General features: G+C 39.8%; 1 protein-coding gene across 3 annotated transcripts; it reads left to right on the top strand.

Moving 5' to 3' along the window:
* The first annotated feature begins 709 nt into the window (after positions 1 to 709).
* Positions 710 to 18,636, top strand: ark2n (arkadia (rnf111) N-terminal like PKA signaling regulator 2n). Of its 3 annotated transcripts, XM_061926633.1 has the most exons (5): positions 710 to 1,134; positions 1,681 to 2,563; positions 8,055 to 8,225; positions 8,678 to 8,789; positions 17,055 to 18,636. In XM_061926633.1, the coding sequence occupies exons 2-5, from the start codon at positions 1,744 to 1,746 to the stop codon at positions 17,242 to 17,244; spliced, it is 1,293 nt and encodes a 430-aa protein (XP_061782617.1). In that variant the 5' UTR covers positions 710 to 1,134; positions 1,681 to 1,743; the 3' UTR covers positions 17,245 to 18,636. The 3 variants fall into 3 exon arrangements, with proteins under 3 accessions (XP_061782617.1, XP_072768205.1, XP_072768206.1); XM_072912105.1 differs by lacking the exon at positions 8,055 to 8,225 and having other exon boundaries at positions 711 to 1,134; XM_072912104.1 differs by lacking the exons at positions 8,055 to 8,225; positions 8,678 to 8,789; positions 17,055 to 18,636 and adding an exon at positions 4,811 to 5,947.
* The last annotated feature ends 3,198 nt before the right edge of the window (positions 18,637 to 21,834 follow it).

Below are 21,834 nucleotides of genomic sequence, written 5' to 3'. Positions count from 1 at the left end.
TTGGTCGGGTGTGTTTTGACCTCCGCCGAACCCCTGAGGCCAACTCACCGAACCCCTAGGGTTGGATCGAACCCAGGTTAAGAACCACTGTACTCGAATGAGATTAGGACATACATATGTAAATAGTTCATTGAAATTGATAGGGAAACATAATATAGGACTGTGTGATTATTGCCATCAGATAGAAAGTGTAGGACATGTTTTAATACATTGTAGGAAATACAATAGAGAAAGGGAAATACTGGAAAGTAAATTAGCGAAAGAGAAGATTAGGTTAGCAGTGTATATATTAGGAATGCACTCAGAACACATAGGTTATAAAGCATTATACACATATTTTAAAAACACCGGCTTCCCCCCACCTCAAAAGACATGCACCTGGGGACAGGCTGATTGGCAACACTAAATTGGCCCTAGTGTGTGAATGTGAGTGTGAATGTTGTCTGTCTATCTGTGTTGGCCCTGCGATGAGGTGGTCACTTGTCCAGGGTGTACGCTGCCTTCCCCCGGATTGTAGCTGAGATAGGCTCCAGCGCCCCCCGCGACCCCGAAGGGATTAAGCTGTAGATGTGGATGGATGGATGGATGGATGGGTTAAATAAAAGAATATACAGGTAGAGGAGGGATCATCCACCTCGGTCCACACTCCATTTCAGTAGGTGGCGGTAATGCACACCAGAAGGTTGCTTGCCAACCGCCATTAAACAAAAGAAGAAGAAGAAGAAGAAGAAGAAACCTAAATGACCGCAATAAAACACTCTCACTATTTAAAACAATATTGATTTTGATTATATTTGTAAAAATATTAATATGTTGTCCCGGTGCCTTCCATAATGCAGTTTTGACTCCAGACAGGCAATGTCGCTAACCTCCACCAGTATCCGGAAGTGACGTATTCCGCTTTGTGAGGCCGACGGAGACATTTTAAAATAAACATTTAGCTAACTGCTAAATGCTAATAGAGCGCTCGCGCAGGTGTGAGCCCGCTGCGCCAGCACAGAAACTACCCTCTAAACGCTCCAACTTGTCACCGTGTTCATTTTAATGAACGGCATTTCGCGGGCCATAGAGGAATCTACCAGCCGAAGATGTTAAGATGTTCGATATTGGGAATTAAAAAGCATTAACACCGTGGTGAGTAAGTAACAATCGGGGTCGACTGCTAAGTTAGCTTAGCTAACATCCTGACGCCCTGCTAGTTAGCCCCCGGCTGTCAACCCATTTAAAGATGTCGCTGCTCAATAGTGATCCAGCAAAAACAAATATATGTTATTCCTGTGATTTAAATGTGCTCTTGCAAAGCTTGCGGAGTGCGTATTTGTGTCCTAATCTGGCTTCGTTGCGTAGCCTGTCAGCTATGTGCTAGCCAAGGCAACGAGCTAAGTCATTCATTCTGGCACAGCTAAATGTCTCAAATTACTCACCCAGCGAAATGTGACAATCATTAAACGTTTGTAAAATTAAATTGTGTGCATACAACTACAACCTAAGCTAACTATACATGATTGTTGTAAATATATTTTGTATATTAGTCCTAATGATTCATGTTGATTTTGAAGTACCGTAACGGTTTGCATGGTGGCTAATTTCTGTGTGACTTGTGAAAATAAATATAATTTTGCTTCTTTCCTCTGACTTGATTTTTCTAGTTGATCAATTGCATTTCTTTCCTCACTGCAGGTGAGTGCTGATCTCAGCACCTTGGTCCATGTTTGCTGGACATTGTGCTAAAGTAGCCTGAAGATGGCTGATTCTGAGAAGGCAGAGGAATTTGTTGAAGCAGAATGTCCCTCGGAGTGCCTTGTTGAAGCACAGTCAGCCAATGATGAACATTTAAAAACCGAGACTACCACAAGCACCAGCTCCCCTCCGAGGGATAAGGAGGCAGACAGCCCTTTTCACACGGAGGGTGAGCAGAGCCTCCTCTCCATGCCATGCCTGATGAAGGAGCTCCGCAGAGACTCTCCAGAGTCCCAACAGGCCTCTACGGAGAGTGAAAAGCCTGTCTCTGGCCATGTCTACGAGAGCGACTCATCTAACCCCTGCATGCTCTCGCCCTCGTCCAGCGGCCACCTGGCTGACTCGGACACGCTCTCCTCAGGGGATGAGGGTGCTGCTCCGGTCACGGGGGAGGAGGCAGAAATCAAAATGGAAGCTGCAGATGACCCTGGCAAGGTAGCTGAAAAACAAATGGTCACTTCGGCTGCTGTGAGTAGTGGGAGGAAATCTCGGCGGTCGCGCTCAGAAAGCGAGAATCCGCCCAACGCCATGGCTGCGAAGAAGAACCGCTGCCATCCCGCGGCGGCGGCAGGGGCCACGGGGCCAGAGAAACAAATCAACGGCAAGCAGGCCAAAGTGAAAGGTCACCGGAGCCAGAAGCACAAGGAGCGCATGCGTTTGCTGAGACAAAAACGTGAAGCGGCTGCACGGAAGAAATACAACCTGCTGCAGGACAGCAGTACGAGTGACAGCGAGCTCACGTGCGACTCCAGCACCAGCTCCTCTGATGACGAAGACGACGACACTTCAGGAGGCAGCAAGACAATCAAGACAGAAATTCCAGGTATTCATTCACTCTTTGTCATTCAGGCCTGCGGTAGAGCAGTAGATATTCACCTAAAAGTACTGTCTCATAAAATAGGGAGTAAGTTGTGTGCATGATGTCAACATTTCAAACGCCTCATGTCACATCTATAGTGAAAACATGTCATGGTAGTATCAGATCAAGCGTTGCTTTTTAAAAAAAAATGAGAAGTTACGCCACCTATTGATTTCTCATCCTATTTTCCCTTATTTCATCCAAGTTGACTCACTAGAAGCTTTTATCCATTCATTTGTCCTGCTCTTATAACATTTAAACAGTGTGAACGCTAGGGGTGTGGGGAAAAATCGATTCGAATTCGAATCGCGATTCTCACGTTATGCGACTCAAATTCGATTCTCATTTTTAAAAAATCGAATTTTTGTATTTATTGTTTTTTATTATTATTATTTTTTTAATTACCGGTAATCTATCCAACAAAACAATACACAGCAATACCATAACAATGCAATCCAATTCCAAAACCAAAGCCGACCCAGCAACACTCAGAACTGCAATAAACAGAGCAATTGAGAGGAGACACAAACACGACACAGAACAAACCAAAAGTAGTGAAACAAAAATTAATATTATCAACAACAGTATCAATATTAGTTACAATTTCAACATAGCAGTGATTAAAAATCCCTCATTGACATTGTCATTAGACATTTATAAAAAAAAAAAAAAAGAGCAATAGTGTCACAGTGGCTTACACTTGCATCGCATCTCATAAGCTTGACAACACACTGTGTCCAATATTTTCACAAAGATAAAATAAGTCATATTTTTGGTTCATTTGATAGTTAAAACAAATTTACATTATTGCAATCAGTTGATAAAACATTGTCCTTTACAATTATAAAAGCTTTTTTACAAAAATCTACTACTCTGCTTGCATGTCAGCAGACTGGGGTAGATCCTGCTGAAATCCTATGTATTGAATGAATAGAGAATCGTTTTGAATCAGGGAAAAAAATCGTTTTTGAATCGAGAATCGTGTTGAATTGAAAAAAAATCTTTTTTTTTTTTGGCCCCACGAATCGATATTGAATCGAATCGTGGGACACCCAAAGTTTCACAGCCCTAGTGAACGCTATGGCATTCATGAGAACATTCGCTTGGATTGCTTGGAAGCACATAAACACTTGGGTTTAATGTCACCTGCGCCTTGAGAGCTGCAGTTCAGCGAGTCCATTCCTTTAGTCTTTTGCTGTAAATAATGTTTGTGTGTCTGCGCTTGCTGTTTGAGTTTAACTACATATACTGGAGTGTGAAGAGAAAGACATAGCATCAGGATCAGTTTATTAGTTTGTTTTTAAAGGTCAGTTTGTTCTCTTCCGTAGGCTACCAGTTAAACATCCTTTTTCAATATCTGTCTTTCATGTTGTGTCTCTGATCGCTGCATTCTGTTCCACATTTAGCAAGCAGTGGTTCATTTGTTCCACTGCAGAGTGTACCAGGTACTTATTTGCAGGGTAGCATTTATTTGTACAATTGCAATTAAAATACAAATAATATTGATTAGAATAATAAACTATCATAATTTCTTATTCTATATTGTGGCTCTCATAGTAAAACTAATTACATCCGCCTCATAATGTTTTAAAAATGTGCTGCGTTTGTTCATACAATATTGATTAATTAGGGTGGGGTTTCTATTTGAGCAGAGTCCACTATTTAAGGAAAAATAGACATATAATGTTATCAAAAGCTTCAGCAAAATAGTAATCATATTTTTGCAGCTGTAAATAGTTTTCTGGTAAATGTAGATCATTATGAAAAGTTAGTTGGTATTTAGAGGATTTTTTATGGTCACTTTTTTCCAGTTTGAGTTGAATGTTGGTTCTGGAGTGTGATCTTTTTCTGTACTAAATAGTGGCTTGTATGTCGTATGACCATTTTTTTGCTTACTTTGATTTTTTTTGCCTATTCGAACCTTCTGTCATATTTGCAAGGAGTTCCATTTCATCCTTTGAATCTTAGAAAAATGTGTTTCGTGTAATCAGCCAACCGGGGTTTTGTAGTACAGAAAGATGTCAACCATTTCTGCATCCCAAACACAGACTGCATGATGTAGTCCATCAGCATGAAAGAGTTGGTCCGCACGTAACCAGAAAGCAAAATAAACAATCTGTCATTCTCTCTGTTAACACAAAAAGTCCACTTGGGAAGCATGAAACCACTGCCACTGTATGTTCTTAAGCCTTGGCCTCAATTTCTTTCAAGCTGGCTTCAGACGTGCGTCGGAGAGATCCAGAGTGGGCGCCCACATTCATGGGCTGTTGGACACCGGCTCGTGGGACAGGAACGGCCTCAGCAGCGTTTTGGAGGAGGCCATGACGCGCATCGCCGTCATGCAGCGCCAGACTGAAGAGCGATTCCGCGTCTGGATGGAAAAGCTTGCGCACCTCGACTCGGATGACTCGTCCAAGCGCTCGAGCGATGCCGTGGATGGGGGACAGCAGCAGCTGTCACAGGGAGCGCGGCCTTCCCCCCCTAGCTCCTTTTTACCGTCGTCAGAGTCTGCAGAGACGATGGCCGCCTACATGTTGGCACGGGCAAACACAGGTCTCGCCACCAGCCCGATTAACAACAACATCCTTCCTGAAGCGGTCACTCAGAACGGAAACCTTGGCGTTCAAGATCCTGGTCTCTTGAATGTTTAGATGTCACTTCCTCGCCACTCCTCGCAGTTCCACACCGGTTGATGCAGGAACACAGACCTTTTGTGTCAAAAGGCAAATAATGGGAGGATGACACACCGGGATTACAGCGGGCCTGATGCCTGGCACACCACCTGGAATTGAATCACTGTGAGATTTCAGAATATTTCCAACCCATCCCCTTGATACAGTGCTGAGGAAGGGCTCTTTGTTGTTTTGACTTCCTGTACGGCTTCCTATATGTTTTTATTCCCCCAACTGTACTGTCACACTCCAGATGACTGTGGTGCAAAAAATCTACACACCACATAACAATCCATCGCCAGGGAGGTGCGGCTGCAAAATAGCATGTGCCTTGTCATTCAGCAGTCATACTGGGAATAATGCAGCCTCTTAATATTTCTCTCGCACTCGAGCGGGGGTCAAAGGTGAACAACATTTGCACTGTGCATGTCTTGTGACTTATAATTATATTTTAGCGTCAGAGCTTTACTAACCTATACAGCTAACAATGGGCTGAATAGCATTATACAAACAAGTGGTTTGAATTAAAATACATATTTTACATAGACTAGAAGTGTTTACATTGTGGGTTACATCCGCTGCTATTACTGCCCTTTAAGCAGTAACTAGAAACCTGTGAGAGAAAAAGTACGTAGCCTTGGCCGCCAAAAAAAATATATTTATATATGTATATGTGTGTGTGTATATATATATATTATATATATATATAAATATATATATATATATATATATGTGTGTGTGTATGCATATATATATATATATATATATATATATATATATATATATATATATATATATATATATATATATATATATAAATATGTGTGTATATATATATATATATAATGTATATATATGTGTATATATGTATATATATATATATAATGTATATATATGTGTATATATGTATGTATATATATATATATATATATATATATATGTATATAATACACATAGGCAATAGGTGTGATTGTATGCTAGCTACGGTGGTAAAAATCAAAAATTTTGCCTGATACATTTTTTTATTATTTTATTTTGCACCCTTTGGCCAGTTTAGGGGCCACTGGTGTTCGCATCTTGACTGAAATCAAAAGTGATGTGACTGAAACTAACTCCAAGCTGGAGTACTAGGGCCACACTGAAATTGAGAAATAAGAGCATTATAACGGAAATGGGGTATTGTTGCATTTTTTTATATTTTTGATTTACCTCAAATTAGTAATTTATTTCTGCTCATACTGATGTTGGACACATGTTTGGATATTAGGGCTATTAAAATTAATGTGCATTGCAGTTATTCACAAAATTTTTTGCAATAATCATGTATGAACGCATATTAATCATGCAAGTTATGTTAGAGACTCCAACTGGTGTGCAAATTTCGTTTCAACATACACCCCGACAGTACTTAAGATAATGTTTGTGCCAAGTTTTGAGCAAATAAATGATGAGCATTCATTTTTAAAAATGTTCCTGTATGGCATTCTGACAAAAAAAATGCATTTGTGTCAAAATAGTTTTTTTGAAAGTTAATTTAAACTAAGCAAACAAATAACTTACTGTTAATTGCAATTAATCAAAATTCAAAAGTGTAATTAATCAGATTTTTAAAAAAAATATCGTTGTGACTTTTTCTTTCTCATATAAATGTTTACTTTTTTTGTATAATTATTTTCCCCCTCTTAAAAATTACAACATAATTTTCGTAAATTCTCTTTAATGTTATCCTGGTGGTATTTTTTTGTCTCTTCAGTGTAGCGCTAATACTCCTTTTGTACATACCAGCATGACAATGTTTACTGACCTCTTAAAACCTGATCTGGGGCTGAGAGATTGTGTGATCTTTGAGGCTGCCCCCAGATTTCATCTAAAGGTGACCGCGGTGTCACAGTTTCAACACAATCCTGCCTATTAATGAAGGAGTCCAATCATATTTATAGCTAGGATGTTTTTTTTCTGCGTGTACTACATGTAGCCCTGAGAGTTGTCGGCATCACCTGTTTGCATGTGACTTCTATTAGTGTCTAGAATGAGAATAGCTAAATTGCCGTCAGGAAGCATACATGCTAGTTCTACGCTGGTGATACTTTTCTTTCAAAATGTGTGCATATGTGTATCTTCTCTTGTTGTGCCAGTTTACTACCAAGCGTGTGCATTTATATAAAAAAAAAAGAGGACATTATGTTGTCGGCCAAAGAGACAAGTCTGGTTTACATGAGTTCTTTTTCTATCTTCTACACCTGGCCTTTGCTTGGCGGGTGTTTGGTTTCTCTGGTAACGCCACTACCTGCCAGTTTAAGCTATTCAGAGGCAGCGTCCCTTCAGTGCACGCTGTCCCTGCACACACAAACACACACATGCACTCTCGCCAGCATAGCAGTGTTTGTGTGTGTTTGTGTACCCTTTTTACAGGGTAGAACAATTGTTCCCAACTTCTTTTGTTTGGCTTTTGTTGTCCAGCTGCAGTTTTGTTTGTCATCGGAGAATGATTCTGTGGACATGTTTTGTATGTACTGTATTCTAGCATAGTTTTTATGTGAATGGCTGTTATTTCAAAAGAAATAAATGGAAGAAAAGCAAAAAGAACAAAACAGCGTATTATTGCATGCAACTACTACAACTTAACCATAGTGGCAAAATAACATGGTTTTAAATTGTTACACTCTATCTAGTGAGGACATAACTAAAGAAAGTGATATTTTTTTGGGTGCTGCGTCCAGCCTCCACACCCATCAATTCACGCCTTGTATTGAATAATGAAGTGTTCTCTTTGTCCTCTGCAGACGGGCCTCCAGTAGTGGGTCACTATGATATTTCAGACACTGATTCTAACCAGGAGAGTATGAATTTGGAGAAAGTCCGGCCCACCGTCATAAAGCATGAGCTAGAAACACACAGAGGCCAGGATATGGCAGCTCACTCCGGGTGTATAAGAGCTCTGAGCTCGATCGCAGGTCAGTTACAAACCCGGTGCATCCCGGTTGACACTTTTCCTTCCTTCTGCTCTTCCTATCAGTAGAAACTGGACTTTCAGCCGCATGGGTTTTCTTTGGTTAGCGGCGGGCTTTTCTGGGGTCCTTCCCGTGTTGGCAAGATGTCACACACTGCTCGCATTGCTTTTAAACGTCCTGCTGCCTGGTTTCAAAGCTGAAGAACATCACATCGTTCTAACTGGTGGTGTTAAAACACCATAAATCAGGTCCACAGTTAGCGTTTTGTCCGGTATGCCACTTTCTGCTACAAAACTGCCCTCCCTCCAAACACACAAAGTGTCTTTGAGCCATCATTGTCTTGTCTGTATCTAAGCAGCTGCGGGGCCTGAAGCCGCAACCCCTCCCCTTGTCAGACGCTCCACCCCTGTCTCTTCCACAGTGTGTGATTTGTGCTCATTTGTGTGTTGTTTCAGGCCAAATGGAGGTGGCGCGCAACAAGGACAGCTGTTCTCACCACAAGGGCCAGATTAACATCGCCTCCTCGGACAGCGAGGTGGAGATCGTGGGCGTGCAAGACAAAGCTCGGTAAACGCACGCTTCATCTTGTCCCATTCAGTTTTTGTTGTTCTTTTTGATACCAATTTGGTTGTATGTAGGAGTACAGTCGTCCCTTGTCTATCACAGTTAATTGATAGCTGGCAAATTTTCGCAAAGTAGGTAGGATTGATTGAATATTTTTGTAGAGCATAAACAAAATATTCACAACCTTCTCAAAAATGTTTTCACATTATAAAATAACACCCAAATAGTCATATTTACACTTGTTTCACCCAATATAGTAGTCTTGACTGTGTTCTACTTACCGTATTTTTGGGACTATAAGTCGCAGTTTTTTTCATAGTTTGGCCTGGGGTGCGACTTATACTCAGGAGCGACTTATGTGTGAAATTATTAACACATTACTGTAAAATATCAAATAATATTATTTAGCTCATTCACGTAAGAGACTAGACGTATAAGATTTCATTAGATTTAGCGATTAGGAGCGACAGATTGTTTGGTAAACGTATAGCATGTTCTATATGTTATAGTTATTTGAATGACTCTTACCATAGTATGTTACGTTAACATACCAGGCACGTTCTCAGTTGGTTATTTATGCATCGTATAATTTACACTTATTCAGCCTGTTGTTCACTATTCTTTATTTATTTTAAATTGCCTTTCAAATTTCTATTCTTGGTGTTGGGTTTTATCAAATAAATTTCCCCCAAAAATGCGACTTATACTCCAGTGCGACTTATATATGTTTTTTTCCTTCTTTATTATGCATTTTCGGCCGGTGCGACTTATACTCCGGAGCGATTTATACTCCGAAAAATACGGTACTCACTGCTAACCCAAAGGATCCTCCAAGCGTCATTAGTATCGCCATCACCCGCCCACTATGTGGAAATACTTCATCACTTCCTGGCTAATTCCTCTTTTAGAACTGGGTTTCCACGTGCAGAAACCACCGGCTTGTGTTGTTTGCAAAAATTTGGATAACAATCGCAGCTACGGTCGTTCGCATCATTTTTAATTGTTAGCATTCTGTGCCATGCATTGTTATTTCACATAGCTCACACCAAAGCTGTGTTATTAATGTCAAAGTTGAAGTGCGCCTTGAATAAAGAGAATTTATTTCCACTTTGGCCCGGGCATGTTGACAGCTGATTTATAGCAGTCTCAGCCTGAAGTGCCACGCCTAATGTCTAATGTTATGTCCCACTGTTGTATTTTGATATCGCTGATATCAAAGTCTAACCAATGTGGAGATGTGTTATTGATGAAGCAGGAGTTGAAGATAAAGTGCATCCAAAAGTTTGTCTGACAAAAGTTGGTCAACTTGACAGCGCCAAGATTAGCCACGTGTGGTTGTTAGCATGGATCGACCCTTTACCCGAAACAGTTTTGCTTGGTGAATACCTTTTATCGATTGACACAATATTATACTAGAAATTAATACACTGTAATGCATAAATAAAACTTCCTTTAACACTCAATTTATGCCCAAGATTTGCACAATATGCTTACATTAACTTTATTTTTTTTAAATCTGCAATTTAGTGAAGCCGCAGTATTTCAAGCGCGTTGTAGCGAGCGACCACTGTATTGAGCTGCAGCTATCGAATATTTTAGTAATCGAGTATTCTATCGAATATCCCGATCGAGTAATCGAATAAATCATATTTTTGCTTTAAAAAAAATAGATAAAAATGTTGTCTTGTCCAGCTTCTCAGGCAAATCATATAGTTGATGTAAATGCCTATATCGGCTGTACAAATTTACTTTACAAAAGAGAAGTGTGGGATACTTCTCTTGTTGCCTTATTTGTATTTTGACTTTATTAAATGTATTTATATTATTATTTGGTGCAGCCTAAGGCCATGTCTACCGTATTTTCCGCACTATAAGGCGCACCGGATTATTAGCCGCACCTTCAATGAATTACATATTTCATAACTTTGTCCACCAATAAGCCGCCCCGGATTATAAGCCGCGCCTACGCTGCGCTAAAGGGAATGTCAAAAAAACAGTCAGATAGTTCAGTCAAACTTTAATAATATATTGAAAACCAGCGTTCTAACAACTCTGTCCCAAAATGTACGCAAATGTGCAATCACAAACATAGTAAAATTCAAAATGGTGTAGAGCAATAGCAACATAATGTTGCTCGAACGTTAATGTCACAACACACAAAATAAACATAGCGCTCACCTTCTGAAGTTATTCTTCATTCGTAAATCCTTCGAATTCTTCGTCTTCGGTGTCCGAATTGAAAAGTTGCGCAAGCGTGGTATCCAAAATGGCCGGTTCCGTCTCGTCGAAGTCATCGGAGTCAGTGTCGCTGTTGTTCTGTGAATCCTGCCTTCCGGAAAGCTCGGACCACAGTTGTGACCGAAATATCTGCCCAGGCATTTACGATCCACTGGCAAATGTTGGCGTATGTCGTCCGGCGCTGTCTGCCCGTCTTAGTGAAGGTGTGTTCGCCTTCGGAGCTGTGTGAAAAAAGCCACCCGGCCTCTTCGCGTAAACTTCCCTTAACCACTCGCTCATCTTTTCTTCATCCATCCATCCCTTCGAGTTAGCTTTTATGATGACGCCGGCTGGAAAGGTCTCTTTTGGCAAGGTCTTCCTTTTGAATATCACCATGGGTGGAAGTTAGCATGGCAAGCTAGAACCACAGTGAAGGATGACTTCTCATTCCCTGTGGTGCGAATATTCACCGTACGTGCTCCCGTTCCACAGTGCGGTTCACAGGAATATCAGTTGCTGTGAAATACGGTAGTAATCCGTGTGCGGATGGAGAGATTGCGTCTTTTTATGAACCGGATCGCTTAGTAGGAGCCATTTTGTGGTCTTTACAGATGTAAACAGGAAATGAAACGTACGGTGATATCCGCGCGTTTTTTCTTCTTCTTCCGGGGGCGGGTGGTTGCTTACAGTAGAAGAAGAAGCGCTTCCTGTTCTATGGGGGCGGGTGCTTTCCTTGGCGGTTGCTTGCGTAGAAGAAGAAGCGCTTCCTGTTCTACCGGGAAAAAAGATGGCGGCTGTTTACCGAAGTTGCGAGATCGAAACTTTATGAAAATGAATCGTAATAAAGCGCACCGGGTTATAAGGCGCACTGTCAGCTTTTGAGAAAATGTGTGGTTTTTAGGTGCGCCTTATAGTGCGGAAAATACGGTACACAAACACAGAGAGTTTCAAAAACACATTTTTGGGGTTAAAACAATCTCCATCCACACAAGTGTAGTTTCAAAAATGTATATGTCTATACACAAACACATACACCTGTTGTCATGCACATTTTGTCCAACCAGAAGCCTGAAAAAAGCAGCAATATCTGACTTGGTGACATTACACCTCCAATAATGTTTATTTTGATATACCAGACGTACACAATGACATGTACATTATCTTTAAAACCTGCCTGCACATACACAGAGACCTGGGAACGTTATTAAAGAGCGAATGCATGCCTGTGCTGCTGGAACCCAACATTCATAGAATTATAACATGTTCAGCAACATGGTGATGTATTACATGTGCAGTGAAGTGTACATTATTTCTAACATCAGCGCGCACTAACGAAACCCTTTTGCATGTTTGGTAAATGGTAAATGGGTTATACTTTTATAGCGCTTTTCTACCTTCAAGGTACTCAAAGCGCTTTGACACTGTTTCCACATTCACCCATTCACACACACATTGACACACTGATGGCGGGAGCTGCCATGCAAGGCCCTAACCACGACCCATCAGGAGCAAGGGTGAAGTGTCTTTCTCAAGGACACAACGGACGTGACAAGGTTGATATAAGGTGGGGATCGAACCGGGAACCCTCAGGTTGCTGGCATGGCCACTCTCCCAACTTCGCCACGCCGTTTAAGTGCCTATATAAAGTGCACGGACGTGCGTGTACCGCTGCAAAACTCTCGTGGAATTATAAAGCATTTAATCATGGATATAGTGAAATGGTACATGGGTAATGAAGTGTATATTGTCTATAGCATCAGTACAGATGACAAGCTATTTTTTAGCTGCTTGGTCGCTTTTTACGCACGAGCACGGTCGCGCCCGACTCCATCTACAAAAATGGACGCAAGACACGTAAGTTAACTTCATGATTTGTCGTTAAACAAGGACTAAAAACATAAAATAATGTTGCACCTTTCTTATGACAGAGCAAAAAGTCTTACTTGTCAAAGTTGTTCCATCAGGCGGAGGTTCCACAGCGATCGTATCCAAAACAGCTGACTGTCATTTGCGCCGGCGGGAGTGTCGCAAAACCCATTTTTATGTGTCTTTTTTTATTAATGTTGAGTGAAAAGAGCAGCATCTTTACGTTTAAACATACATTAAGTCCTCTTATAATGTGTTTAAAGGCAGCAAGGCAGTGTTGATGAGTTTGGAAGTGACAGCGTACAACCGTGACGTCATCACAAGTCTCCGCTGAGTGGAAAGTTTTGGATCTTTACACTTTGGCCAGCGTTTGTAAAAGTCTGCGTTTTTAAGGACAAAAGTATGTGTCTGCATTTGGACAAGAGGCCTAAACGCAGAGATAAGTACCGTATGTGTTTATTAAGTACCGTATCTGTGTTCGTGTGGACATGGCCTTAACAAGGCAAAATGCCGGGAAAAAAAACAATTTAACAATGCAGCGAAAATTCCTCGAATATATTTTGTAATCAAATTACTCGAATTACTCGAGTAATCATTTCAGCTCTACCACTGAATCGGTCGAATTTGCCAGATAATATTTGGAATTTTTTTTCTTCTTGAATTGTGTGGTTACTGGCCTAACTGACAAAGTGATAGAAAAACAGATGCCTTTGTTCCTAATGACAAAATATGCCCTATTAAAAACCATTGAAAACGACATTTTGGACCCCACATTAACAAAACAAAAACTAATGCAAACCTTTAAGATTCAAATTTTGACTATTCTTTCCATTTTGTATTTTTTTAAAAGACCTACTTATGTATTTGGCTGCTAGGGGTGCTGAAAAAATGTCTTCACATCTGGATTGCAATTATTATTTATTCTAATTCTAAATCGATTCATAATTTTTAATAATTGATTAAAACAATATTTGAATGGAAATGCAACAGAAATGCGGTTACCGTATTTTTCGGAGTATAAGTCGCACCTGCCGAAAATGCATAATAAAGAAGGAAAAAAACATATATAAGTTGCACTGGAGCCCGGCCAAATTATGAAAAAAAACTGCGACTTATAGTCCGAAAAATACGGTACATTTGTTCATAACGACAAAGTATGTGCTGTTGAAAATTACATTTTCAATCCAATTTAAAGCTGCAGTTAAGTGGATGCTTAGGCCCTCTTAGAGGGTGATCGCGTTCAATCATTGTGACCCTCCCTCTTCCTAGTTTAAACCTTCAGCATACACACACGTAAAGACAAAAAGAACAACGCCACAGCTCTTGCGCTGTGGCGTTGTTTGGAGTGATTTTTGGCCGCACCTGTTAAAACCCCACACGGTGGCTGTTGCATCTCTTTTTTAATTCTTCCCTATGATCTCTCCTCTGGGCACGCACCGCAGAAATTTGCGCGTGTATGGACAAGAAAACGGAAAGCCAATCAACGTCAACATGTCATTCAGCCTGTGTGGAAGTGTTTTACAAAGTTTAAAGGGGAACTGCACTTTTTTTAGGAATTTTGTCTATATTTCACAATCCCTATGTAAGACAAGAACACTTTTTTTTTTAAATGCATTTTTAACTCGTAAATAAACGTTAGCAAAAGTCTGCTGCAAAGACACTAATGGAAATGGCTCCATTCTGCCTATGAAGTGCTCAAAAAACATCCATCATTTTATATACATGCTGTAAGTATTTATGCAGTGTATTAACAGGCACAATCATAATAACATGTAATATTTACATGTTTTAGTAATTATGAGCATATGGCACCGTGTTAATTTCACAGATGCATCACAATGTTCACTTTTCCCTTCAACAACACCACTACCAAAAATGACAGACTTCATAAGAGCCATCAAACGCAAATGATGATCCAGAACATTATCTTTTTAGCCTGAATATAGGGAGGATGATAGGCAACACTAAATTGGCCCTAGTAGGTGAGTGTGAGTGGCTGTGTATCCGTGTTGGCCCTGCGATGAGATGGCGACTTGTCCAAGGTGTACACTGCATTCTGCTCGAGTGCAGCTGGGATAAACTCCAGCCCCCCACAACCATGAGAGGTACAAGCAGTAGAAAATGGAAGGATAGATGGATGGACGTACAAGTTTTAGAAGCTGCGTGCTAAACAGATCCAGCTTTAGTGAAACACTAAGTATCATGCAGCAGTATTGCTAAGTGCTAAATAAAAAAAATTCTAACTGCAAACATAATAATAATATCACATACTGTACAATGTCTGCTCTCGCTTGAATGCTGATTGATGGGATGTTTATATCTTCCCATAACCTTCTACTATGTACACCAGTGAGAGGCATGATTTATAATCTGGAATTAATTTTCCGTAGCTCAACGGTGATGGAGCAGCTCACTGGCTCGGTATGTCAGTATAGCAGCACAAGCTCGATCGTGCTCTGTGACTGTGGCGCAGCTAAAATAGTTTGTCTGCGTTAGCAATCAAAAAATGATTGCTAATACTTGGTTAATATTCAGGTCAAGAGATGTAAATAGAGTATTGTTTGCGGTTTTTGGATGTTTTTGAGGGGGCTTTATGGGCAGAATAGTGTACTCCCATTAGCTGCACTGTTAGCCACCTCGTGTTGGCTGTGTTTTACAACTTAAAATGCATAAATAAAAGAAAAAACGTGTGTTCTTGTCTTACATAGGCAAAATTCTCCAAAAGGTCCAGTTCCCCCATGACTTTGTATTTGTGCCAAATATATACATTTATTAATAAATCTATTAAGTTTATTAAAAAATAAATCTCATTTAATTATTATTTTTAGAATCCATTTTTAAAAAGATGATCCCGCCACGTTCCACGCTTACTTGCTTTGTGTGTGCATCATACGTCGGCAGCCTTTTGTAACCTGTTTTGAAAAGGCTTTATCATCATTCTTCAACCAGCTAAAATCGCTTCAGTCAAGAATCGCATTGAATTGAGAATTAATTCTGATTCGAATCATCACCCCTGGAATCCGAATCTACCGGTAATCGTGAATACAATTCCCATCCATATTGGCTACTCGGTGGCGCTACTGTTCCCCATTCCAAGCATGCAGCAAAACAGCTTTTGATCAAGGTAATATAGTCAAAATTCCATCCTTGGTTATTAGTAAATATAAGAATAATAAGATCAATGATTTTGTAAAATTGCAAACAGCTAAAATTATGTACAAAGCAAACTATTACCTGTTACCCAAGAGTGTACAAAAAATATTCTCAACTTAAGAGGAGAGATATAACCTTAAAACATTTGTAACCTTGTACAGCACTAAAAACCTTTCATCTGCCTGTCTCTCTGAGGTCTTTATCAACCATTGGTCCCTTCAAAATCTCTTTTTGTGTATCTTAAAACTGAATGCCACTGTATGTATAGTATGCCGTTGGTTGGAATTTAATTCAATTTAATATTATATTTATTTTACTGGATTATATGTTATTCTATTGTAAATGCTGTAATTTCTGAGAGAGTTGTGTGAGCTGAGAGGTTTCTGAGCAAAATTGTCTCTAATGATTGTAATTGTTTGTTGTGTAACTTGTACTATTGTGTTAATTTTAAATGTATTTGGTCCCACTTGAAAACGAGATGCTTCATCTCAAGGGTTTTTTCATTCATAAATTCAAGTAACTACTCTCTTCGCGCGTTGCTCTTCTGTTAACACTTCCTGTTGAGGCTGATCTTTCTTTTAGAAATGAGTAAAAAGTAAAAGCCAAAAGTGTGAATTGATCCTTTGATATGTGCTGAGTTTTTTAGGGTTACCGGTTTTTCCCCCAAAATGTTGGTCAAATTATAAAGTATACCACTTTTGGGACATTTGACGTTAAACGATTTGCCTAGTGGTTAGAGTGTCCGCCCTGAGAATCGGTAGGTTGTGAGTTCAAACCCCGGCCGAGTCATACCAAAGACTATAAAAATGGGACCCATTACTTCCCTGCTTGGCACTCAGCATCAAGGGTTGGAATTGGGGATTATATCACCAAAATGATTCCTGGGCGCGGCCACCGCTGCTGCCCACTGCTCCCCTCAGGGGGTGATCAAGGGGATGGGTCAAATGCAGAGGACAAATTTTGCCACACCTAGGGTGTGTGTGACAATCATTGGGACTTTAACTTTAACTTTAACTTTTGTGTGTGTTCCAGATGCGCCCATCCTTGCGGCGGCGTGATCAAGAGCTTGTCCTCTTGCAAAGAGAACTCGGTGGAGCAATCGCACGGCACAAACCATCCTCAGCTGTGGACTTCTGTTTCCCCTCAGTCTAGCTGGGTGTCCCCCCCAGAGGTGGTGGACCTCACGCTGGACGAGGAAAGCGGACACAAATACTTACCTTAGACGACCTCTCACACTGAAACGCCCGTCTCCGCCACCTCCCCGCCCGTCACTTTTTGCCTCTGTGTCCTGGACTCCCTAAATTGTCATGTATTTCAAAGCCATTCTATTGACGTGATTCCCTATTTTTTTATTTTTAGACGTGGTTACACGACAAAGCACTTGTGATCTGCAGGAGTGATTTATATTTTAGATAGCAATACCCTCCCTCAAATTGATGACCTTTTTATGTGTGTGTTTGTACCGTGAAAAAAAACAAACAAACATCAAAGTTGCTGCTGGAGAGCGTGGTCAGTATCACAAAATGGCGCCTGGCCTGCTCCACTACAGACTCTTTTAATAACAATACAAGTCTCACCACTGGGTTTTCACCTTCTACATCAGGCTTTTGCAGGCGGTCCACACTTAGTGATGCCGCCGCCGTCGCTGCTGCTGCTTTGGTCACAAGCTTTCCTTCCTTTCTTAATTTTTTTTTATACAAAAAGTACCATAACCTGACGAGAGCGCACTTCACGCTTTGTCGCAATTGCAAGTGCGCGAGTTGAGTGTGAATGTACGAGACCGGCGCCACATTTTTACTTGTTCTGAATGAATAAAAGGAGATTCAAAAAATGCTCCTTTACAGCAAACTTTAAAAGAAATGTATCTTCCGCTAAATACTGCATAGCGACATGTCCTGAATGCCTTGAAATCTGCACTGTTTTCGTTTTAAATTCTTTTTACCCAGCAAAACAGTGACTTTTTGCTATCTTGACAATGACTATTTTAATATTAAATGTAATTTGACTTCGTATGAAAAAAATTATAAGTGAGAGTGGATACGTGTGACGTCTTTTGTCACATTGACATTCTGCCCCCCCTGCCAGTGACATTTATTATCCCCTTTTTTTTTTTTTCTTCCAAAGGTTACCAGAAGATAGTACAGTTGTGCAAAAATACCTCTGCTGGTTACAGAAAGGGAAATCTAATCCTACACATTATTTTTTAACCAAAGTAAGATTTTTTTTCATCCTTGTTAAAATTGGGCTTATAACATTCTTTGGAATGTTTTTCATATTTTATTAAATAGTAATATAGTTGCTGTCCATACTGTTCATTGGAGAGTAACGATGCCAGGTCACAATGCTTTTTAATGCTGCCATCTTTTTTTTTTTTTTATATATCTTTGGTTGACATAATACAGAAGGACATTGCTTTAATAATGGCTGTTGCACACCTTGTTATCCTCATCACTTATCATTTAACCTTCCTTCTGTTGCTATATCAATGTCAGTATTTTAAATTAACAAAAAGGTGTTTATATTTTGTCGCTTCTGCAAGATCTTCCTTTAACTTATGTCTGTAGAACAAAAAAAGTCTATTTTAAAACAATAAATAGAATGTTATTTAATGACATTCTTGTAAAGTCCTTCATTCACAAGTTTCCCATTTTTCTTGTCATTGTTTGTAAAAGTAGCGTGCAAAATTAAATAATATTTGATAACCTGTGAAGGGTGTGTGGCTTGGGCCAAGGAAGTAAAAATGTATATATATTTTTTATGTTTTATTGTAGCAACAATTTTTCGGTGGTGATTTTCAGGCTTTTTTTCCCCTTAATTGTATCTTAACGAGAACTTGCGGATACATTACCCTTATAGTTGCCCACAATCTTCCATCCATCCATCCATTTCTACCGCTTGTCTTCAGTGTTGTAAATATAGTGATACATCCAAAGCTAAAAGTAATGTTTAATGTGAATCAAAATCATGTTACAATCAAAAAAATATGAATACTCATTTTCATACATAGAAAATATTTTTTCTAGTGCATAAAAAATAGATACATACTAATGAAATGGATAAATACCATTTAACATGCTCTGTTTGGCCACTCCTTTTTTTGAATTGATACTCTGTACTATAACGGAAAAGGTGTAAAACTTTTTTTCTTAATAATTTTATAGACAAATCATTTTTTTATTACGACAAAGAGAGATTTGTCAGTGAACAACAGATAAATCTTACTGACAAAAATCTATTTTTTTTGTGTTACTTGTGTTTTAAAAACATTTTTACTAACAAAGTTCAAATTTGGGTGTTGTGAACATACTTTTAGTCAAAGAAACACACTTGTCCTTAATGTTGTTTTGTAAAGAATTTGTTAATTGGGGACATGTTCTTCTCCGATATGACTGGGATTAATTGGCCTTATAAGTACAATACTTCAGGAGATGTCTCATTGTTTTCCTTTATCCCGAGCCCCAAATAGTCTAGACAACTGCCTGGCAGCCCACAACATAATGCAAACCTCGCTCACAAAAAGCAGCCTGCAGGGTTCAGAGGTCGCCTCGTGACACCTGCCATTAGGGGGGGGACATATGGCGTTCACTCTTAAAGAAAGACAAAGAGGGAGTGGAGCAATGCTGCCAAAGCTTCTTTTCACTCATGTGTACAACAATCAGCTGTATGCTAATTTAACCACGCAAGGAGTATCCTTCCATTTCTCAGCGTTCACATTTGATGGGTTAAGGTTGGATGTGCATATTCAAAGTGAGACAGGCAGTGATTTTTGCAAGTATAAGAATGCATTTTCGGTTCCTGAATTGATATTTTGAGAATTGGACTCAAAACCTGAACTTCTACAATCACCACAACCTTGGAGAACGATGTGGATTTACAGTCGCGATCAAACGTTTACATACACTTGTAAAGAACATAATGTCATGGCTGTCTTGAATTTCCAATCATTTCTACAACTCTTATTTTTTTGTGATAGAGTGATTGGAGCACGTACTTGTTGGTCCCAAAAAGCATTCATGAAGTTTGGTTCTATTATGAATTTATTATGGGTCTACTGAAAATGTGACCAAATCTGCTGAATCAAAAGTATACATACAGCAATGTTAATATTTGCTTGCATGTCCCTTGGCAAGTTTCACTGCAATAAGGCACTTTTGGTAGCCAATTTTTGACCACTCCTCTTGACAAAATTGGTGCAGTTCAGCTAAAATTGTTGGTTTTCTGACATTGACTTGTTTCTTCAGCATTGTCCACACGTTTATGTCAGGACTTTGGGAAGGCCATTCTAAAACCTTCATTCTAGCCTGATTTAGCCATTCCTTTACCACTTTTGACCTGTGTTTTGGAGTCATTGTCCTGTTGGAACACCCAACTGCGCCCAAGACCTAACCTCCGGGCTAATGATTTTAGGTTGTCCTGAAGAATTTGGAGGTAATCCTCCTTTTTCTATTGTCCCATTTAAAGCACCAGTTCCATTGGCAGCAAAACAGGCCAAGAGCATAATACTACCACCACCATGCTTGATGGTGGACATGGTGTTCCTGGGATTAAAGGCCTCACCTTTTCTCCTCCAAACATATTGCTGGGTATTGTGGCCAAACACTGCGATGAGGTGGCGACTTGTCCAGGGTGTACCCCGCCTTCCGCCCGATTGTAGCTGAGATAGGCTCCAGCGCCCCCCGCGACCCCAAAGGGAATAAACGGTAGAAAATGGATGGATGGATGTGGCCAAACAGCTCAATTTTTGTTTCATCTGACATCACATGGACAAAGATAAGACCTTCTGGAAGAAAGTTCTGTGATTTAGAATGGCCTTCCCAAAGTCCTGAGTTAAACGTGTGGACAATGCTGAAGAAACAAGTCCGTGTCAGAAAACCAACAAATTTAGCTGAACTGCACCAATTTTATCAAGAGGAGTGGTCAAAAATTAAACCAGAAGCTTATGGATGGCTACCAAAAGCGCCTTATTGCAGTGAAACTTGCCAAGAGACATGTAACCAAATATTAACATTGCTGTATGTATACTTTTGACCCAGCAGATTTGGTCACATTTTCAGTAGACCCATTATAAATTCATAAAAGAACCAAACTTCATGAATGTTTATTGTGACCAACAAGTACGTGCTCCAATCACTCTATCACAAAAAAAATAAGAGTTGTAGAAATTATTGGAAACTCAAGACAGCCATGACATTATGTTCTTTACAAGTGTATGTCAACTTTTGATCGCGACTGTATACAGCACATTTTTAGACACTCAAAGCACTTCACAGAGAACTGAGAACATCATCATTCATTCAGTGCACATTCACACAATGATGGCGGTAAGGTACATTTGTAACTACAGTAGTCTGATTGAAGCATGGCTGCTAATTTACAACTCCGACCACCATCAAACATTCATTCACATCCATACACCAGTGGGAGAAAGGTGGGTGAAGTGTCTTGCCCAAGGACGAGCCGTGACTCGGATGGTAGAAGCTGGTATCGAACCTGCAACACTCAAATTGCTTGCATAGTCGCTCTACCATCTGAGCCACGCCGTCACAACAAGAATTGATTAGAGCTTACAGCACTTTTAATTTTACCAGAATCTTCTCACACCTTTTCTGACTTATGTCCAAATGAGTTGCAAGCTACAAACCAAATTTCATAGAAATCAGTTCTATTTTAGTTGTGTGCAGTAAAAAAAACATGTTTTAAGTCATACCAATTTTACACATTTATTTTTTAAATTCAAATCCACTCACAAATGTTATGGATTTATGACAGTGGAACGGTATTGAGAATTCGGATCACAATCAAAAACTTCAAA

This window comes from Nerophis lumbriciformis, linkage group LG32, assembly GCF_033978685.3.
Source record: "Nerophis lumbriciformis linkage group LG32, RoL_Nlum_v2.1, whole genome shotgun sequence".
Classification (NCBI taxonomy): domain Eukaryota; kingdom Metazoa; phylum Chordata; class Actinopteri; order Syngnathiformes; family Syngnathidae; genus Nerophis; species Nerophis lumbriciformis.
The sequence above is the reverse complement of the archived record's forward strand: the minus strand, read 5'-3'. Positions and strand labels throughout refer to the sequence as shown.

Coding starts and splice junctions, on each gene's coding strand:
- ark2n (XM_061926633.1), top strand. CDS start 1,744: ATGGCTGATTCTGAGAAGGCAGAGGAATTTGTTGAAGCAGAATGTCCC. Junction 2,564..8,054: donor AATCAAGACAGAAATTCCAG/GTATTCATTCAC, acceptor TGTCCTCTGCAG/ACGGGCCTCCAGTAGTGGGT. Junction 8,790..17,054: donor GGCGTGCAAGACAAAGCTCG/GTAAACGCACGC, acceptor TGTGTGTTCCAG/ATGCGCCCATCCTTGCGGCG.